This window comes from Ursus maritimus, unplaced genomic scaffold (assembly GCF_017311325.1).
Source record: "Ursus maritimus isolate PB19 unplaced genomic scaffold, ASM1731132v1 scaffold_13, whole genome shotgun sequence".
NCBI lineage: Eukaryota > Metazoa > Chordata > Mammalia > Carnivora > Ursidae > Ursus > Ursus maritimus.
This window is the reverse complement of record NW_024423675.1, coordinates 9,693,487-9,712,515: the sequence shown is the minus strand read 5'-3', so window position 1 is coordinate 9,712,515 and position 19,029 is coordinate 9,693,487. Positions and strand designations below refer to the sequence as shown.

Sequence of the window (19,029 nt, the reverse complement as noted above, 5' to 3'; positions counted from 1 at the left end):
ATAGGCTATTTCTTCCTCTAAGAAACAGATTTCAAGAGAATCAAATCTGATGAGCCCCCAGGTTCATATATTGTCAGAAAAAATACCTGACATATTATAAAAAGAATATTCAGCTTAGTACATATGATAACACATATTCTTTCATTGTTCATTTAAAACTTTATGTAGTTGGAGACTAACAAATGCTCTTATTTTCATCTTCAGCATACAATGTGTGCCTGGTAATACCTGGTTTCTCTTCACATCATATAAATCTTTTGCCTTTTACTAAAGATTATCATAAAGAGGAACAGTTATGAGTTTTTTTAGGGTTTTTAAAAATACATATGATGTATATAGTTACTCTCGAAGGGCTCAGAAAAAGCTCTTGCTCTCTTTCTCTCCCCCATCCCTCCCTCTCTCTTCCTCCTCTTTCTGTCTTGAGATATGTGTACACACACACACACACACACACAGAACACATGATAAAGCAAATGAGGTAGTTTAAGAAATCAGCAAATCAGGGGCGCCTGGGTGGCTCAGTCGGTTAAGCACCTGCCTTCAGCTCAGGTTATGATCCCAGGCTCCAGGATTGAGCCCCATGGCAGGCTCTCTGCTCAATGGGGAGTCTGATTCTCCCTCTCCCTCAGCCCCTCCCCCTGCTCATGCTCTCTTTCTCTTTCTCTCAAATAAATAAATAAAATCTTTAAAAATAAATAATATCTCAGAATGAGATTTTATATGTCAATGCAAATATTTTGCAAACTAGTCACATACATTTTTACCTAAGGACTGTCTTGAAACATACCATCCCTGTATCCAGGGGGAAAAATAGATGGGAAAAATATCCCACACCACAGGGCAATAAATATAACCAACATCACTTGTACCAATGACGCTGCAGGGAAAATGGAACCTACTCTTGGTCTCCTCATATGTTAGCAAAATACAGGAACGATTAGAAATCACTTCTTATACTTGCCCTCCGGCGATCTGATATTGGTCTCTGAGACAAAAAATAATACTCATATCCCTAATCCTCGATGGCATCAGAGTATTTACTTGATGCTGGACTGATAACAATAAAAGAAGTGAAATCTTAGTGTCTACGTATTTATATATGATGTCCTTCTAATTATCAAAGGGACTTTGAATGTGGTCAGTGAGATATTAAGTTTACATTGTTAGAACAACACTGGAAAATTAAGGAAAGCCAACTTGGTCAACAGAATAAGACCCTGCTATTTCCCATCGGCAACAGGGACTACGGTGACCCTACATGGGTCACATTTTGTATTACTTCCCTGCTACTGTATGCAGTGAGGAAGGATTCTCAGGGTGAAGTCAGCTGAAGTGGCTGGGAATACGTGATGCTTTCTTTTACCACTAATTGGTACGTGTCCGTAGAGGTGAATGCGATACAGTAAAACAGAAGGCTGGACTTGATGTCGAAGACCTATTTCTGCAACTTAACTTACTCGGGCATTTATGAAAACCACTAGCATACTTAGCCTCAGCTTCAGCCTCTGGAACACGAGGATGATGTTAGTTATATCACGCGGGTCTCCAGACGACTAAAAGAGATAATGTGACAGTGCTTGGCAAACTACGATATTTAGACCATATACAGAATAAATATGATGGCAAGGTGTCACCAAAAGAAGGAACTAATCCTCAGTTCAATTATCCTTTTGAATTCATGATAAAGGCAGCCCATTCAGACTATTTTTGTAGAACACAATTTTCTGCAATATTGGTATAAATTTCAAGAAATTGCTGTAATTGATAAGAAACTTGCTACACAGTATTAAATACTTCACATGTTGTAAGGTGAGAATAAAAGCATGACAGATAATTTGTTGCAGATTACTAACTAGACTTTATGATGAGTCTGTTTTCACAGAAATGGGCTCAGTAATTCTAACTCAGTAATTTGAGGCCTGTGGCTTTTTTAAATCCCAAGTCAGAGAAGAATGAAAGGAAAAAGGGTAAGAAGGAAGGAAGGAAGGAAGGAAGGAAGGAAGGAAGGAAGGAAGGAAGGAAGGAAGGAAGGAAGGAAGGAAGGAAGGAAGGAAGGAAGGAAGGAAGGAAGGAAGGAAGGAAGGAAAGACGGAAGGAAGGAAGGAAGGAAGGAAGGAAGGAAGGAAGGAAGGAAGGAAGGAAGGAAGGAAGGAAGGAAGGAAGGAAGGAAGGAAGGAAGGAAGGAAGGAAGGAAGGAAGGAAGGAAGGAAGGAAGGAAGGAAGGAAAGACGGAAGGAAGGAAGGAAGGAAAGACGGAAGGAAGGAAGGAAGGAAGGAAGGAAGGAAGGAAGGAAGGAAGGAAAGAAAGAAGGAAGGAAAAAGAAAGAATGAAAGGGAGAAAGAAAAGTGAGATACAGACACAAACCCAGTTATTTCTGCGTAACGGTGTATATTCACTTTCTTCACTTGGCCTGAGTCTCTCATTAAGAATACTTGAATTCATGTCCATAAGTCCTCTCAAATCTCAACTCAGTTCACTGGGTGGCAAGGAAAAAATATATATAAATTAAGCTATCAGGCTTGAGAACACTGAAATAATGATTGATTGAGCTGATAACTTTTCTTCTTGTTTTGTTGCTCTGAGGCAAATGATATAACTTTGGACCTTTTCTTTTAGTTTTTTTTATTCATCCATTCCTCAATTTCTTGTTGAGTATCCATTATGTGCCAGGAACTTACTTACTTAGTGAGAAGGAAGATTCTAATCAGTTCACATATGTACGTTTTTATTTGCCAATCACTTCCAAGCTCTATTAATACCATAAAACTCAAGGCTCACTCTTGACCTCAAGTGTCTTAACGTATCCCTGTAAAATATACACATGGAATATTGGAATTAGGGGAAGAAAAATCCTGCAAATTTGGAATCCTGAAAATTCGGTCTATTGTAAGCAGATTTTCAGACACATGCAAAAACCATCTTTTAACATTGCCATTTCCCTCATGGGTGTTTTAAATATTGCCGGTGTATGTATATAAATTATATGGTTTTTAAAAAGCTGCTTAATTTGTAAACATGCCCTCGAGCATCCTGAGAGCATCAAGCCTTTGAATATTTCCTTATGAACTGATTCAATAATAATGAACCAATAGCAGGTTCACTGGCACACATACTCCCCGCCTGAAATTAAACCTTGAACGACAAAAGGACTTCCTAGGCTCCCGCAGCTGCCTCAAGTCACGGATATGGAGATAGTCAACTTCCTCAAACAAAAGTTACTATGAAGGATTTAGACGTCCCCGAAGTATTTAAGCTGCATTTCAGGTTTTAACGTTGGGAGCCTCCAAATAAAAAGAACATTATCCTCAATGGTCACTTTCAACAGCAATTTAGAGCTACAGGGCGCAGGGATTGCAGTGACGAACCCCCTAACTGAAGTGCATGACTAAACATTGTTGGGGGCCAGACTCTGCTATCAAGGGAACAGAGCTGATGTGCTGGGGCTGGGGAGCCAGAGCCTATACTCTGAGCTGCAGAGAAGACACAGAAACGCGATGCTCACCACTGACCACTGTCACTATGTGAATTTCAGGTTGGCCACTGATGTTTAGACAGAATATTTCACACTGCAGTCTCTAACAACTATGATGAAATGAGCGAACTGGGGGGACAGTGAATCCTCTATTCACCCCTTGCAACAACTCTGAGTATAATACACAAGTAATATTTTTATCAAAGAAGATACATTCTCCAAGCACGATTATCCTATATTCTTTGGCCAGGAGAAGTAGCTTAGAGAACCGATCTATAATAGTCACGCAAGGAAGACAGATGTGGGGAAAAACAGGAGAACCCGTGGCTTGACAAGCTCAGGAGAACCGGTGGCTTGACAAGCTTAGGAGACTTGTGAGCGATAAAGGGACTGCAATGGATGAAGGAATGAGTATAAGGCAGTAGCCATTCCAGAGGCTGCCCTGAGAGAAAGCTGTGTTTCAGCCCCAGTGCCTGGCACCCAACAGGAAACCTGTAAGTGTTTGCCGAACATGAAATAATGGGAATTGAGAGACTGCAACCTGGAGAAATTACAGATCCCACACATCTGTGTAAGGTTCGAAGGAATAAGGAGTTTGAAGAGCAAGGGGCACTCTGAACATGGAGCTGGAAGAACTGAAGAGGAAAGAGAAACTGCCTCCAATGCCCAGTCCCAGCGCGGGGAGCAGAAGAAATGGCAGCACCGGCCAGGAGATGAAATGTGCGGCGCTCTGCAGGACCTCCTCGGGGACGTCACGAGGGGATGCCGTGTTGGCGCACTGAGCCAGCTGACAGCACAGCGGTGGGCACGCAGGAGGGCTCGTGAGGGCATCGGAAAAGCAGTCTGTCTGGGACGTTCGTTTTCCACGGTTAGATCGAAGGTACAACAGATTAGGGAACATAGAAACCCAAAACAACTTGAAATAATGAGCTGTACTTCCTTTAAGAAGAAACAGTCTTTGCTTTAGTCCCATGAATTTGCAAACATAGTGAATCTACAAAATAAAATCACTTGTTGTCACAGAGGCTATAAATTAATATTAAACTGAACCTCATCCTACTTTTTTAAGTACCAGAAGCTATGGACTGATTTGACATTTCTCCCCTAATTACCTTTTAACTCCCCATTACTTCAACAAAACAAGACATAACTAATCGATGATTTTACTAAGCATCCCTGAGGACTATTTTATCTGCGCTGTCCATACAGCTAAACAAAACTAATCACTTGTGGTCCAATGTGGCAAAGAATCTGGTAAGACCGTGTGTGTGTGTGTGTGTGTGTGTGTGTGTGCACGCGCATGTGTGTGCACATGTGCTTCCAATCCTATTCTCATTTCTTTTTAAATAAACATTTTAAATAGCACTGTTGCTTAAATAAGGACCGCATTAAGACAGTAACTGAATCCAATGACTTAATTCATTTTTGCAGCCTCTTCAGGTGAGACTGAATTATCACTTAATGGCTCTCTTTACTATTCAAAAATGAATAGCTTACTTTAAAAAAGCACACAAGAAATAAATAATGTGAAATAGAATACTTGAAGTGAAATTATAATCATTATGATGCTGTCACCTTAACATCTATAGACTTAATTGTTTTACAATTGACTTGACATGTGAGAAAAATGTCCAAGGCGAGACAGAAATACGCTGCTGAACGTTCGCCGGGGGGGAAAGAAACTGAAGACAACACAAATGCAAAAGCAGAACAATGAGGCTCGCTCTCAGGTGTCTAATCCAGGAGACCACTGTGTGCAGCCGGGAGACGGTAATCACAGGGTTTCTTTATTTTTTCTTTTGCTCTATTTTTCTTTTTAAAAGGTACGCAGCCAAGAGGGTTGTCGTGAGCCACATACTGTAAGCACCAGCATAATGAGGTGGCCGCCTATGTTCCCAACAGCATGAGGTGCTGAACTGATACAAACTGATGGCCGCAACTTCTAATAGCCTCCTTACTGCTGCAGACACACTTCTGTCTCCCTGCCTCCACCTCTCCCCTACGCTTCCCAAGAAGGAGGCAAACGGAGGAAGATGCTGCGCTTGGAAACAGGAATTCAACACATCGTTGGGAGACATGCTAGTGAGGGAACCGTCAGGAGAAACGGAAGCTCCACTTCCACGAACGCGCCCATTTGAATTTCCTGGGCTGGCTGGTTAGTGTCAGAAACGGCGCAGAACCACGGCGCGAGCTGCTGCATTAGCAAACTGGCCCAAGTATCTGTCGTTTATGCTTCCCCACTGCACAATCGGAATCGAAACATTTGCTCTATTGGAAGGCAGTGATAAGGATGGATTTTTAAAGTTTCCATTTTTAAGTGAAAATGAAAGAAAAATGCTCTTCTAGATGTGTTTTGCCTTTGAGCTCCATTTGAAAAAAAGAAAAAAAAAAGGCAGAGAAAGCCGCTGTGAAGGTCACCGAGTGAAAGAACTTCCTCAGGGCACAGAATAAATTAAATCCCAAGGAAAAAATAAAATGTGATTTCCAGAGTGTGAGGCACAAACTCCAAATGACAATGATTGACAGCCAAACTATATCCGTGCAATATCCAAGACCGCACGTTCTCATTTACCTCAGTGTAGCCAGCAAGCGCCCATTAAACATCCGTCTGATGCCCAAATTAACCTTCTTGGCAAACTGAAAGAGGCACAAACTATCATAATCAACCTTTCATTATCACAGCAGCCTCTAGTTAAAGGGTCAGAATAATTGTGCCATCAGAGCCTTGATTGTTTTCAATCAACAGACGGCTGGAGTGACAGCTCGGTGATGGAGGGGTCTGATGAAACCGCACCAGGCCTAATCAGAGCAGATGAAAGGAAGGCATGATTGGTGCAAATGAACAGTCGTGCCTCTCCTTTTCATTTACAATCTGAAATTACTCTTAAATTTGTGGGGGTTTTTTCCCTCCCTTATGAGCACCACTGAAAGAATGTTTGACTTATTATGAGTTCTGACAGTGCAGAGTTATAAAACACAGGTAGGGTTATCAGCTGAGGCTTTAAGTGGGTATTCAGCATAATTCTAACAAATTCACTCTTGAAAAGCACAAAATGACTAAAAAGGCTTCCAATGACCTAACCTCTCAGCGCTGTTTGATTAACAGACCCATTTATTCCGCTGGCATTCTAAATGATGAGAAGATAAAACCGAGGGCAGAAATACCCTGTGAATGTTTTCTCTCAACCCACTGCTCTGTTTGCTTCGGTACTAGGTCCTCTGCCCCAAATCCTTCCTGGCCTCGAAGAACACCACATTCAAGGCTCAAAAGCACTCACCCGTCAGAGGATATGTGTCAAATAGGGGTTGTTTTTGGCTGAGAACATGAAGCTATGCTGGGAACCACAAGTAGGAAAGGGGCTGGAACACACCAACCCTAATGCTGGTACCCCAAAGAGTATTTGGGGAAAAGGAATAAGAAATTCTGTGATAGGCGAGGCTAAACTTGCCCTAAAAGGAATTTGGAGAAAACCAAAACACTATAAAACTGCATTTACATAGCAGTTACTTTTTTTTTTTTTTTTAAGATTTTATTTATTTATTAGAGAGAGAGAACATGAGCAGGGGGAAGGGCAGAGGGAGAAGGAGAAGCTCAGCAAGGGAGCCTGACATGGGGCCTGATCCCAGGACCCTGAGACCATGACCTGAGCCGAGGGCAGCCGCTTAACCGACTGAGCCACCCAGGCGCCCCTACATAGCAGTTATTGTTAACAAACTACAGACATTAACATCCTTAAAAAATTGAATGACGAATGGAATACACACTTGGAGTGGCAAAAATAAGCTTCTAACTTCTATTTTTTGTCTTGCGTCTTGAGATCAACCAGCCAATGCTGAGAGTACTAGGATTCAGGACAGTACTGCAACACAAAGGAAAGCCTTTTAGCTGCAAAGATGAATATGCATCTAATTTCCGTGTGTCTACCTGCGAGTGTGCGTACGGTGTGAACCCCGCCTGCACGTGTGGAAGAGACGGGGGACGGGGTGGCTGCTGGCTCAAGATTCAGCATGGTTTTTAACCTCTCCACTCAAAATTTTTACATAAAATTTAGGCCATTTTATTTGCTAGATTGTGAGTTGGAATGACGGCATAGGGGCATGTAATTAACAAAATAAAGAGTTATTAAACACAGCCTGAAATTTTCCACGCGATATTTAGCAAAATTCATTCCCTCGTACCTAGACCTCCTTTACGAGTCAACGGATCACCAGAAATGTACACAGAATGTGCAAAATTCCCACAGTTCCTCCTACATGAAACACACTTCAAGCAGGATATTGCTGACTGTCCTATGACTTGCTTTCTCCAGCACCTCAAAGTTTCTCTTTTGATTGTTAGTTAAGAGACAATCCTCAAAGGAAGCTATCTGGCAAAGGGTTCCATCCCAAGTGTTCTCCAAATCCAGCCCTGCTCTCTTGCCGCGTTCTCAAGGCCCATACTCTTCGGTGGCCACTTTACTTCCCGTGTGCACACAGGCATCTCCAGCATGCTGTCCCGGTGACAAATACTCCAGCATCGCCTGATGGACTAGCTCTTCTCCCAGTGCGGTGTTGGCTTTTTAAGGCGTGACTCCCTCTGCTCACAAGGCAGTCTGTGTGTGCACCAAAGAGGAGTGACTTCGTGACACTGAACTCAATTTGAAACAGGATTTCCTAGCTGGTCCACAGAGCATGAAGACGAAACACAAGCCAGGCTGGGTAAACACCTGTTCTCACCCCCCAAACCCGAGAAGTGTGGAAATGATAGTTCCCACGCACCAGTCCCTCTACATGGCCTAAATCGTGCAAGAAATGAGAAAGGCAGAAATATTCTTCAGCGCAGTTGGCAAACCTGATAAGTCAAACCCTTTGTTTATTATCTAATTGGGCTTCACTCCAAAGAGTGAATAGTCCCAGAAGTGGGCAGAATAAGAAATCGCTCACAGTCCTCCGCAAGTCCAATGTCATTCTCACAGCCAAAGAGAGGGATGCCTAAACTGCATTTGCCTCCTCACGAAGTGCTGTCCTTTGTGGATGGAGAGGTTCAGTTTTACTTTCAGCTGTGAGTAATTTCCCATTGTGATTGGCTGACTTATAGTCAATTTAGTATAATTAATGCTAAATTACATTGTCATTCACATAGAATTACAAATTAAAAGCTATATTAAGAGCAAATGAATTAATCAAAATTAATGATATTATGCTCACTTGTTTTAAAGTGTTAATAAGATAGGTCCTTCTAAAACATTTAAACTTCAGAGCACCATCCATCACTCCTTCAATTTCCTGATTTCCTGGTGTGGTCAGAGGAGGCAGCGTGTGGGCATTTTTCGTCAACAAGAACACACAGAAAGATGTGTGCATTCACCTCCTGCTTGCAGGGCTCCTTTTGGCTTCTCTTCTTGAAGCGTAAGTAATGTCTGTGTCACTTACTGACACTGCCTTGTAATATTTTCTCTAGACAAAGGGGAGCAACGTCCAGAATTTTTGATGTCTAGCTCTAGAATTCATCAAGAATTTCTTTTTTTCCTGAGAGGATTTTTCTTCCTGGTTATGTTTTGTCTACCAGAACATCGAAGTCTGTTTGCACTCCTCCAGTGTGTCACCCCAAGTCACGAAGAAGTGGTCAGACTAGGGAGTAGAACCTCAACCCAGAGAACATATGACTCTGTACTGTGGGCACAAGAAGTCTGAGAAATATCTTTAGGAACGCTGCCGAGGATTGTTATCTTTTCTAGAATGGCCACCTTTTCCTCTGGATGCGCCAAGTTATTTTTACTGGAAGCAAAAGTTCTGGAGGCAGGAGTGGGAGAAGCAGTGGGTAAGGATGTCAGTACTCAACAATCAACGTCAAGGCTTCTACATCTCTTTCGAATATAAATAATTCTGCAGCCTCTGAGCCATTCCATGGTTAATTTCAAGATCCTGTCCCTTAGAATGCCCAGAACAGGACTTCTCTATGGTCTCCGTGGCCACTGGACACTCAACTGGCCTGATAAGGATTCCCATAGAAATAGTCTGGGATGCAGGATACGGGCCACAGACTCCTTTCCTTGGAAAGAGACTAACATTTATCAATTCCAATAAATTAATTTTTTTCTCCTTTTCTCTTAAGCCTCCTATTTAGGCCATCACCCAGCTGTCAGTTTCTGCTACCTAAATTTCTAACTTCTCAATGTGTTGTTTATAAAATAAAAATATAATGATTAATCATTTCCATTCATTCCATCCAATTTCTAACTGCCTGCAGACTTCCCAACGCACTGTCTACACAGCTGCAGCGAAAATAATGGTGCTCCAGGTTCTCTTTCAGACTGATTTAAATCCCTTGATAGGATTTTAAAGTGATCCTCCCTTATGGGCCTTCTCTTCCTGCTTCATCCTTCATCACCTGTGCCTCGAAGGAAGGCAAGGTGGTTCCCTGCCTCAGTCAGAATTCTCCAGTCACTTCTCCTCATCAAAGCACCTAGAGCCCCAATTTTCCAGGCTCTGATAAAGAAAGACCCTCAGCTACACTTTCTCCTACTGCTTTGTATTGGAGTCATGTTTGCAACTTCCCACAAAGCTGTGCAACAGGTGAAAAGGAAAATTGGTAATTTATTAGGAAATGTATACTGCTGGATTACTCATTATAGGTTAGTGGAACCTCTTTGACGTAGGAGAAGACATATCAGGTACTTTGAGTTCCTGCTTTCTTAGAGATCTGGTATATTTCAAGAGAATACAGTGCGACCTACGTTGAACGTATGCTGTGAAGTGAGTCAGTCACTTACCCTCTGTGAGCTTCAGTTTCCTGACTTGTTAAAATCTGGGTAATATTTGCTTTATCAACCTTAACAGGCTGATGAGAGACTCAAATGAAATTATGTACAGAAAAATGCTTTTAAAATATAAAGCTCTCCGGGATTATAAACTATTGTTATTGTTGCTATTATTATTGATGAACTTCTGTGCCTCGCCTCAGGGTTTCTACCTCGTCTATAGCTTATAGTTGGGTTTTATTTTTAAATCCCTGATAACCCAGGTAGCAGCAAATATTACTGCAGGCCACCAATGCATAAGTAATATTCTCCAGCCATCTTTTTCCTTCGCACAGCAGCAACAACAAAGTATCAGTCTGGAAACAACATGAATCACAGTGAAAATTAGAAGCCGAGAACATAAATATGTCATATCTCATAAATCACCTTGTTGTTCTGTTGTGCTCACTTTAAAAAAAAAAAAAAGAAAAAAACCCGATTAACTCATGGGAACAACGGCACATGAATACAAGTTAGGTCTCCTGTAATTTCTGATAATCGCTGCCCCTCGCAGCCACTTGACGACGCACAGCTCTAGTGCTGAGGATTAGCCGAAGCAAAGTCCCTCTGAAATGAACGTGTCATGCATCGTGCAAAGGCACACAGCCCAGGCGAACAACGGCAAGGCCACCAGTCAAGCTCCTCTGGGATGCGTCCTCACTGAGGAATTAGCCGCACGTGCATCAGGAGGAATGACTAACCGTACACCCAGCAGCTTCGACCACCAAGCCCTGAAATAGCAGTGTTGCGCGGTGTCCCGCTGGGGGCCCTCAGAGGATAAAACATCCGCTGGGCACAGCACTATTTGGGATGGGAGGGAGCCACAGATTATTCTCTTCCCCAACACCCACAAGAAGGAAGCAGAGGTATCCTCATTACATTTGTAGACAAGGCCGTAGCTAGCGGGGAGGGAGTGCCAGATGTTTCATCAAGAAAACCGAGAAATGGTAAACGTTTCATTAGGTTAAGGACTGGGAAGTAAAAAAACAAAATGGGATACCACGAAGATGCCCAGAAAGTACCTATCTGAAAAAAATACTAATGCCACATGCATATATGAAATTGAATTGAGGAAGGGTGGGAATATAATAAACGATTACAGTTTTGTTTGGGGATGAGAGTTTTCAGGCCACGGCGTTTTATTCCAATTCTAGTTACCAAGGTCCAAGTGTTAAAAATAACGCTCTCACAGAATTTTCTGATTAAATGACCACCCACAGTCTGATTTCTTTGAGGCTTGGACTGTACCACCCGGATCGACAAAGGTTTGCAAAGCTGTTTAGCGGGCACATACGATGAACAAGAGGTAACAATGAATAAAGCACTGAGGAAAAGGGAAAGGGACGCTATGTCGCGTTGAAATGTCCAGACAACAGCATTTCATTTTCCAACATACCCAGATCATGTCAACACGCCCCAAATTAGCAAACTATTTGGCACAGGTCCGTCCCCACTGGGAAGGAATCAAGCATGGTGGGAAAGAGTAGCAGGTGGGAAGCTTCTAAGACCCACAAAAGCAGGGCCGTGTCAGTCCTTTCCACTCTGACTGCCCAGAGCCCATGATGTAGCAGGCAAAAGTAGCACTCAGTAACACGACTGGGCAGGGCAGACACGCAACAACGATTTGAAATAAACGAAGGAATGAATGAAGTGCATGCCACGGAGCAGAGTCAGAACTAACACCACGGCCACACATGAAAGGAGGCAGGCTTGGCTGTTGCCCTTTCGATCTGTGGGCATCACAACAGAGGACACGAATGGTCCAGCCCTTCCAAATTTCTATCAAAGTCACAGGAGGGACACCTGGGTGGCTCAGTCGGTTAAGCATCTGCCTTTGGCAGATTTCAGGGTCCTGGGATCGAGTCCCACATCGGGCTCCCTGCTCAGCAGGGAGTCTCCTCTTCCCTCTCCCTCTGCTGCCGCTCCCCGTGCTTGTGCTCTCTCTCTTTCTGACAAATAAATAAATAAAATCTTAAAAAAAAAAAATAAAGTCACAGGATTAATCTGATGCACCTCTGTGTCCATCACTCCCAAGTACTTTTGAGCTTTTGTTATGAATTTAGAAGCTATGGACCAAAGTAGGAAGGGCCCATGAATTAGAAGACATGAATTTGATCTCTAGCCTTGTTACCTCAGTTTCTCCCTTTGCACCACAGGACAGCAAAGCAAGATAAATGCAGGAGCATTCTTGAAACTGTGGTATGATATTCAAATATGAAGTATTATGACAGTGCTGTTTAACTTACAGTACTGTTCGAAGTCCTTGCTTCTCCCTGGCCAGAAGTACATTTGGATCAATTTATAATGTAAAAGATAAAAGATGAAAGTTGCGTGGATCACTAGTGCCCTCTGCTTTCTAGCCATAAAGGGCTAGTTGCTTTTTGTTTGGGCTCACCTTCTGGGACTCCTTTTAAATCAAACCATAAGTGGGTGAATTTGTGGTACAGATAAAAGCCTGGAAGGGGCTTGTCACAAAAACACGGCATCTGAGGTTGTTGACTACTCTAAACAATGTGTGACTCGTATCTCTAAAGATATAAAGTAAATGTGTCATTAATAGTATGACTTATGGAAGCAAATTTCCAACAAAAATATAAGGAAAAATGCAGTTTTTTAAAAGGCCAAACTCAGGGGCGCCTGGGTGGTTCAGTTGCTTAAGCAGCTGACTCTTGATCTCAGCTCAGGTCTAGATCTCAGGGTTTTGAGTTCAAGCCCCGTGTTGGGCTCCATGCTGGGTGTGGAGCCTACTTCAAAAATAAATAAATAAATAAATTTTTAAAATAAAAGGCCAAACTCATTTTGTATACCAATTCCTAGAATAAACCCAGCCCAGTGTAGGAATAGCAGGATATATTTTTATCCATTCGATGCATTATAATATTCAATACATTTTAATATGAAAACTCTATGTTATTGTTTTTATTTATTATTTATAGAGAGCAAGAGAACAAGGCAGTGTTCAATGCAAACATAACAGGCACAGCCTCTGCCTCTGGGGACACACAGCCAAAGACAAATGTAAACACGATTACCCCCAACCCCAAACCAGGGGACTCATCCCTCTTGCCATACCAAAGTAGAACGTGACCAGGGAAAAGGAGACTGTCCTGCTAAGGTCTGATCCTGTTTAACATCAGTGATGTGACCACTGAATTGTTTGGTCAAAATACAAAAGGAGGGGCCCTCAACCCAAGGTTAAGAAAGAAAGAAAGCGTTGATGTAGGTACTGTTCTTATAGTTAGTCCTCTTCACTGAAAATAGCAATTAGTAAATAAATTAATAATTGAAGGAAAACCAAAATTCTCCATGTTCAGAGATGAAACTAAACTAAATCTCTCTAACCCAATAATGGAATACTTCTAGAAAGCTTTTTACCCCAGGATCTAGCTTCTAACACGGCACCTAGCACATAACATTCACTTTTATTTCCACAAACTATCTGTATCCATTTTAAATATCCTTCTTGTTTCTGCTACTTCAGAGATGAAATAATAATCCAGACAGCCAAACTAATGGTTAAAAATCAGGGGCACCTTGGTGGCTCAGTCGGTTAAGCATCTGACTCTTGATTTTGGCTCAAATCATCATCTCAGGGTCCTGAGATCAAGCCCTGTTGGGCTCCATGCTCAGCGGGGAGCCTGCTTGAGATTCTCTCTCTTCCTCTCCCTCTGCCACAACCCCAACTTTCTCTCTAAAAATAAATAAGTAAATCTTAAAAAAAAAAAAAAAAAAAAAACCATAAGGATCCCTCCTATTTGGGGTGAGGCATGGCAGAGGAAAACTGAGTTAACAAACCTGTACTTGGCCTTACACTCCAACATGGTTTTGGGCATTTCATAGGTGCTCAATAAATAGTGATGGATGGAGAACCATATCTGCTCCGTGTGCTAGCAAATGTAAGAATTCACATCATATTCAGGCTTTTTCCACTCCCATGGAAAGTGAGGTCTGAGCCCTCATTCTGGTAAAAGAGAATCTGGGGTAGAATCTGTTCCAGGAAAGAAACGGATTAGACAGCACTTCCTGTGAAAATGAAAACAGACCCAGTCCATGGGAGTGGTATGGAATGGTTTCATGATCTCACTCAAGGTTTATAGCAGGACCCCCGCTCAGCAGTCCGAAACTCTATGTTGAATCTAACAGGAAAAATTTAACAAGACCCTACTGAAACAAAGTCCTACATTAGAGCTAAAACACGAAAGCCAAACAAAACTGGTGGAGATTTGCCAGGTCACGAACGCATGTGACCTCATGCCCCACATTTCCTCTCCAGCTAATTTGCTCATTCTTAGTCCCCTGTTTCTTTGAGCCCCATAACCAATTTGGTGTCTTTTCTGGAACCTAGAAATCGCTAGCCTTGAAACATCAGACCAAATTGTTAAGCTGAACTGAACGGAATTTTTTAAAAAGCATTTTTCTGAGGGGACTAAAGTGTGTATATGGTGCAAGTCTCCATGTTACCCCATGAATGTAAAGACAAGTTACCCCACAGGCCAAGTAGTTTCAGGCCATGGAAGGGAGGAAAAGATTGTTTATGGGGGATGAAGAAGCTTTCTGTGAGAGAAGAGACTTAAAGTTTAAAAAGGTCAGATGGGGGGGAAAAAAGAGCAGATAGAAGGCATAATCTTGGGGGATTTCACAGGTTTCCAGACCCACAGAATGGTTATTACAGCCTGCAGCACATTTTATCAGGAAAGGAAGTGGATAAGGGACAGCAGGAGAAAGTTAAAAAGAGTTTGTTCAGTGAGGATAATTTGAAGGTTCTTATGACGTCTTCAGAGACAGACTGCGTGAAATCTGGTGAATAATGAAAATGAGACCTTTTCCCGAAAGAAAGGGAATGTCCCAGATTATATTATTGGTTGACAGTGGAAGAAGCACATGTGTAAACATGCGTGCACACGTGTGGGTGTGTGTGCGCGGGTGTGCGCGTGCGTGTGTTTACTGGGTTCTCGCCTTAAGTTACTAGTTGCACATATTAATCAAAGAGCCCTACCCCTCCATCCGCTTTTCTATTACCTGTCCTACTTTGTGTCAATTTCCTTTCTCCTCCCCCACACCCATTGCTTCACTGTTCTTCTTTAAGACATGGGATGGGGATTTGTCAAAGTCAATGAGCACTTTATTACAGTGAGAACGTTCCATAATGAACAATTCAGCAATTTAATGAGATTCTGTAGATCTGTCTCCAGCCTGTCCATCAAGATTCACTTGTATAAAGCACCCTGACACTAATCCTCTGGCATACCCAATCTTCACCCTGGGCTGAATATTAGATTCTTCCATGGTATATTGCATTGCTAGTATAACCTCAGCAAAAATGACGAACTTAACTATACTTGAGGCAATATAGCTGGTCTGATTTAATTTATCTCTATTGGGTTGAGTAGGAGGGAATTACTTATTTACTAAGATAAAGCAAAAACAGTTTCTTATTGCCTGCTGAATGCCTAAATTGATCATATTTATGTGAGTCTTTTAATTCTTTCTTGAGGACCAGGTACAAAAAAGATATTGCCTGCAGCAGAAAGCAGTTTTTAAAATTCTACATGATAATATTGGTAACCTTTAGAGAGGCAATTATGATAACTCTTAAGTGGACAGTATGGATTTTTTTTTTTCTTTTTGGATACTCAGACATCTGCACATTACCTCTCTGGCAGTCTTTTCAACCATGCCACAAAAGGAGATAGAAGCCACAAGGATGACTGGCTCAGATCTCAATTCAGTTAGAAATAATTAAATGCAGAATTCATTCCAAGTCTTTCTTTCTCCTTTGGGAAGTGAAGAAAAATTTGGCAACCTCCCACTTTGAATTGACCAGAAAATGCTGATGATTTGTGTTTATAGGGGAGAACCACAGATAATTAAAATTCATACCAAAAACTCATCCTCACCAATTTTTGACCTCTGCCTGAACAAACATTATCACAAATACCTAAGAAGCAGGAAAAAATATATAGCTTATTCTTTTTCCTTATATTTTCTTTGTCAAAACAGAGTGGAATGCTGGAGAGATGAGGACAGGTGTCTGCAGACTTGTATTTGTAGTGGCTCTGCTCTGTAACCCTGAGCAAGGCACTCAAGCCCCACTTCGCTCCTCTGGAAGATGGGGTGATAACAACGATCCTTCAAGCCCATTGTGACAATAAGTCAATAAGTTTGCAAAGAGTCTGGGTCCTGGAAGGCCCTCACTACACCATCGCTCTTATCATCCTCACTGGTGAAGCACAAGTAAAGAAGGAAGTTGCTGATTAATGGAATACAAAGAAAGAAATAAGGGAGGAAGACATCAGGAAAATTGTATTATCAGTGAGTAGAGTCAGGTGCTGGATAATTAACAGCTACCTCCGCCTGCTCCGGCCAGAGTTAAGAGCACTCTCCGAAGGTCATTTGCTAAGATACCAGGAACTTACTGCCCCGTCAGCTAACAGAAGACTTCATATTTTCTCTTGTATTCTGTATATAAACAGCATGATCATGTATATAAATAAAATGTGTATTTAATTTGTTTTTATTTCATGTATTCTGTATACAAATCAATCAATCGTGAAATCGTGAAGGTACAACAAGATGGCTTAGCCAGTGTTCAGGGAGTGAGGCGGGCGATGTAAAACCAAAGGGAGAAGATGGGCTCTGACTGTTTCCCAAAGACACCATGTGGATTGTTCAAGTAAAGCCAGTGGGGATGAGTAGAAAAGGATTTAAACTGAATAATCAACTCGAAAACACAAAACATCCTCCCATTCCCTAGACAAAGGATATTCGGAAAGAATGCTACGTCAGGCAAAAGGCAGGGCTTATAAGAAAATGGCAATGAATGCAGAATGGAATAAGGAGGGAGATTTCCCACTGCAGCGCAAGAAGGGCTTCGTTTCATTTAAGACCCCAGCTGCTCTCGGCTGCAACAAAGAAATGTTTCTGAATTGTTTACAGGAAAGCCCAGAATCTATTCTGATTCCATTGGTCTTAAATACGCATATATGGCACTTGACAATCCATTTTCTCATATTCAGTTTAAGTAACCATCTTTATCCGGAGAAAGCAATTCTTGACTCTTTCTGATGTAAACCCCCCTTAGGGTTTTGGGAAGCTCCAGCAAGGGTCTGAGAAACCACCCCTGTGACAGCCCACGGAAAGCTGAGCAGAGGCTGAGGCTTCCGAGCCTCAAGGGCTGGTGTCCTCCAATCACTTGCCCATCAAGGGAGCACGACTTCTGACCTTGACTGAGGAGAACCAAACCAGACACAACAGTTACCATTGTTCCTCAACTGTTCAACTTTTACCCATTCTGTGCCTTTTCCCTGCCGAAGGAAGACCCATGCAGGGCGCCCTTACCTGCCAGATCTGCTCTTCACTCAGGGAGGTCAGGCGGTCACTCTTCAGGACCTCCTGGAGCAGACAACAAGGAAGCGTTAGAACGTCTTCTGGGCGACTCTTCAGGAGCTCAGAGAGATGTTTCACTAAGAAATCGATCACTGCCTTCTCCAGCAAAGTGAGGTTAAAGAGGTCAGCAAGTCTGTACAGATCCAAGTAATTAAAGCTATTTAATTCCTGGGTGCCAAAAAAAATAAAAATGGGGGAAAAAAAGATCTCTTAGAAATTAATCCAAGAAAGAGCAGGCACGAAATTCAGACGGACTCACTAAGGTTTGACAGGAGTGGGGGAAATGGGATTCCACTGATAAAGTAAAAAAAAAAAAATCCCTTAATTATGAGACTCTGGCAGAGAACAGCATGTTCTAGAATTCACCATTTCCCCTCACTTTGCCCCTCTTAAAAATCCATATATTTAAAGACATATTTTTAAAGATTTTTTATTTATTTTTGAGAGAGAGAGCATGAAGAGGGGAGGGGCAGAGGGAGAAGCAGATTCCCCGCTGAGCAGGGAGCCTGACGCCGAAATCGATCCCAGGACCCTGGGATCATGACCTGAACCGAAAGCAGACGCTTCACGGACTTGAGCCACCCAGGTGCCCTAAAGACGTCTTAATAAAGGGGTTGAAAGGAGTTTCTGGCTTCACTGACTGAAATGTTACTTTGCAACTTTTCAAAAAACGTTTTACCAATGAAGAAAATTGATTTTTCTACCCTTTCCATATCTTACAGTTCTCAGGTGAGAAGTTTGTTCCACTACAGAAAATGTGAGGGCAGGTAAAGTAGGAGTCATGATGAGATGACACAAACTATATGAAGACACACTGACTCTACTTTTTCTAAAACTTCAAATGAGGTATGTCTTTGAGTAAAAACAACCCATCCTGACTTAATGAGATCAAAACACATATTTTCACATATAAGGTCTCAGGAAATGAAGGAATCTCACCGAAAAGATTCCTGTCCTGAATAATTCTATATTGAACCTACCCAAGATGAAAAATTTATAATTGTTCTTTATTTTTTGTTAGCCTCAAACATTCAAAAAAGCAATGACAATCTTTTCTTCTTATTCAGAGTTCCTATAGCAATGCTCATTTTGGGAGGGATTTTCCCTGTCTCTACCAGTTCTCAAGTTCAGCCATGGCTCTAAAATAAAGCCCCCAGAGAGCCATGATTCCTGTGGAAACTTTCTTTAACTCTGCAGGAATCACAGTGGGCACACAGGCTTGATGATAGAAAACGTACCTATTTCAAGTAGAATGAACGTCCTGTTTCCCCCCAATCTTTTTTTTTTTTTTTAAGATTTTATTTATTTATGTGACAGAGAGACAGCCAGCGAGAGAGGGAACACAGCAGGGGAGTGGGAGAGGAAGAAGCAGGCTCCCAGCGGAGGAGCCT

General features: G+C 42.0%; 1 protein-coding gene and 1 non-coding gene across 3 annotated transcripts in view; one reads left to right on the top strand and one right to left on the bottom strand.

Moving 5' to 3' along the window:
* Nucleotides 1-19,029, bottom strand: part of KLHL32 (kelch like family member 32) — a 254,364-nt gene that overhangs the window by 85,875 nt on the left and 149,460 nt on the right. For both annotated transcript variants that reach the window (XM_008705018.2, XM_040627558.1), the window contains exon 6: nucleotides 17,591-17,806. In XM_008705018.2, coding sequence (XP_008703240.1) covers nucleotides 17,591-17,806 — 216 coding nt within the window. The remainder of the gene's footprint in view (nucleotides 1-17,590; nucleotides 17,807-19,029) is intronic.
* Nucleotides 225-336, top strand: LOC121102323. Its single transcript, XR_005834443.1, has one exon. It is a non-coding gene; the product is annotated as a U5 spliceosomal RNA (small nuclear RNA).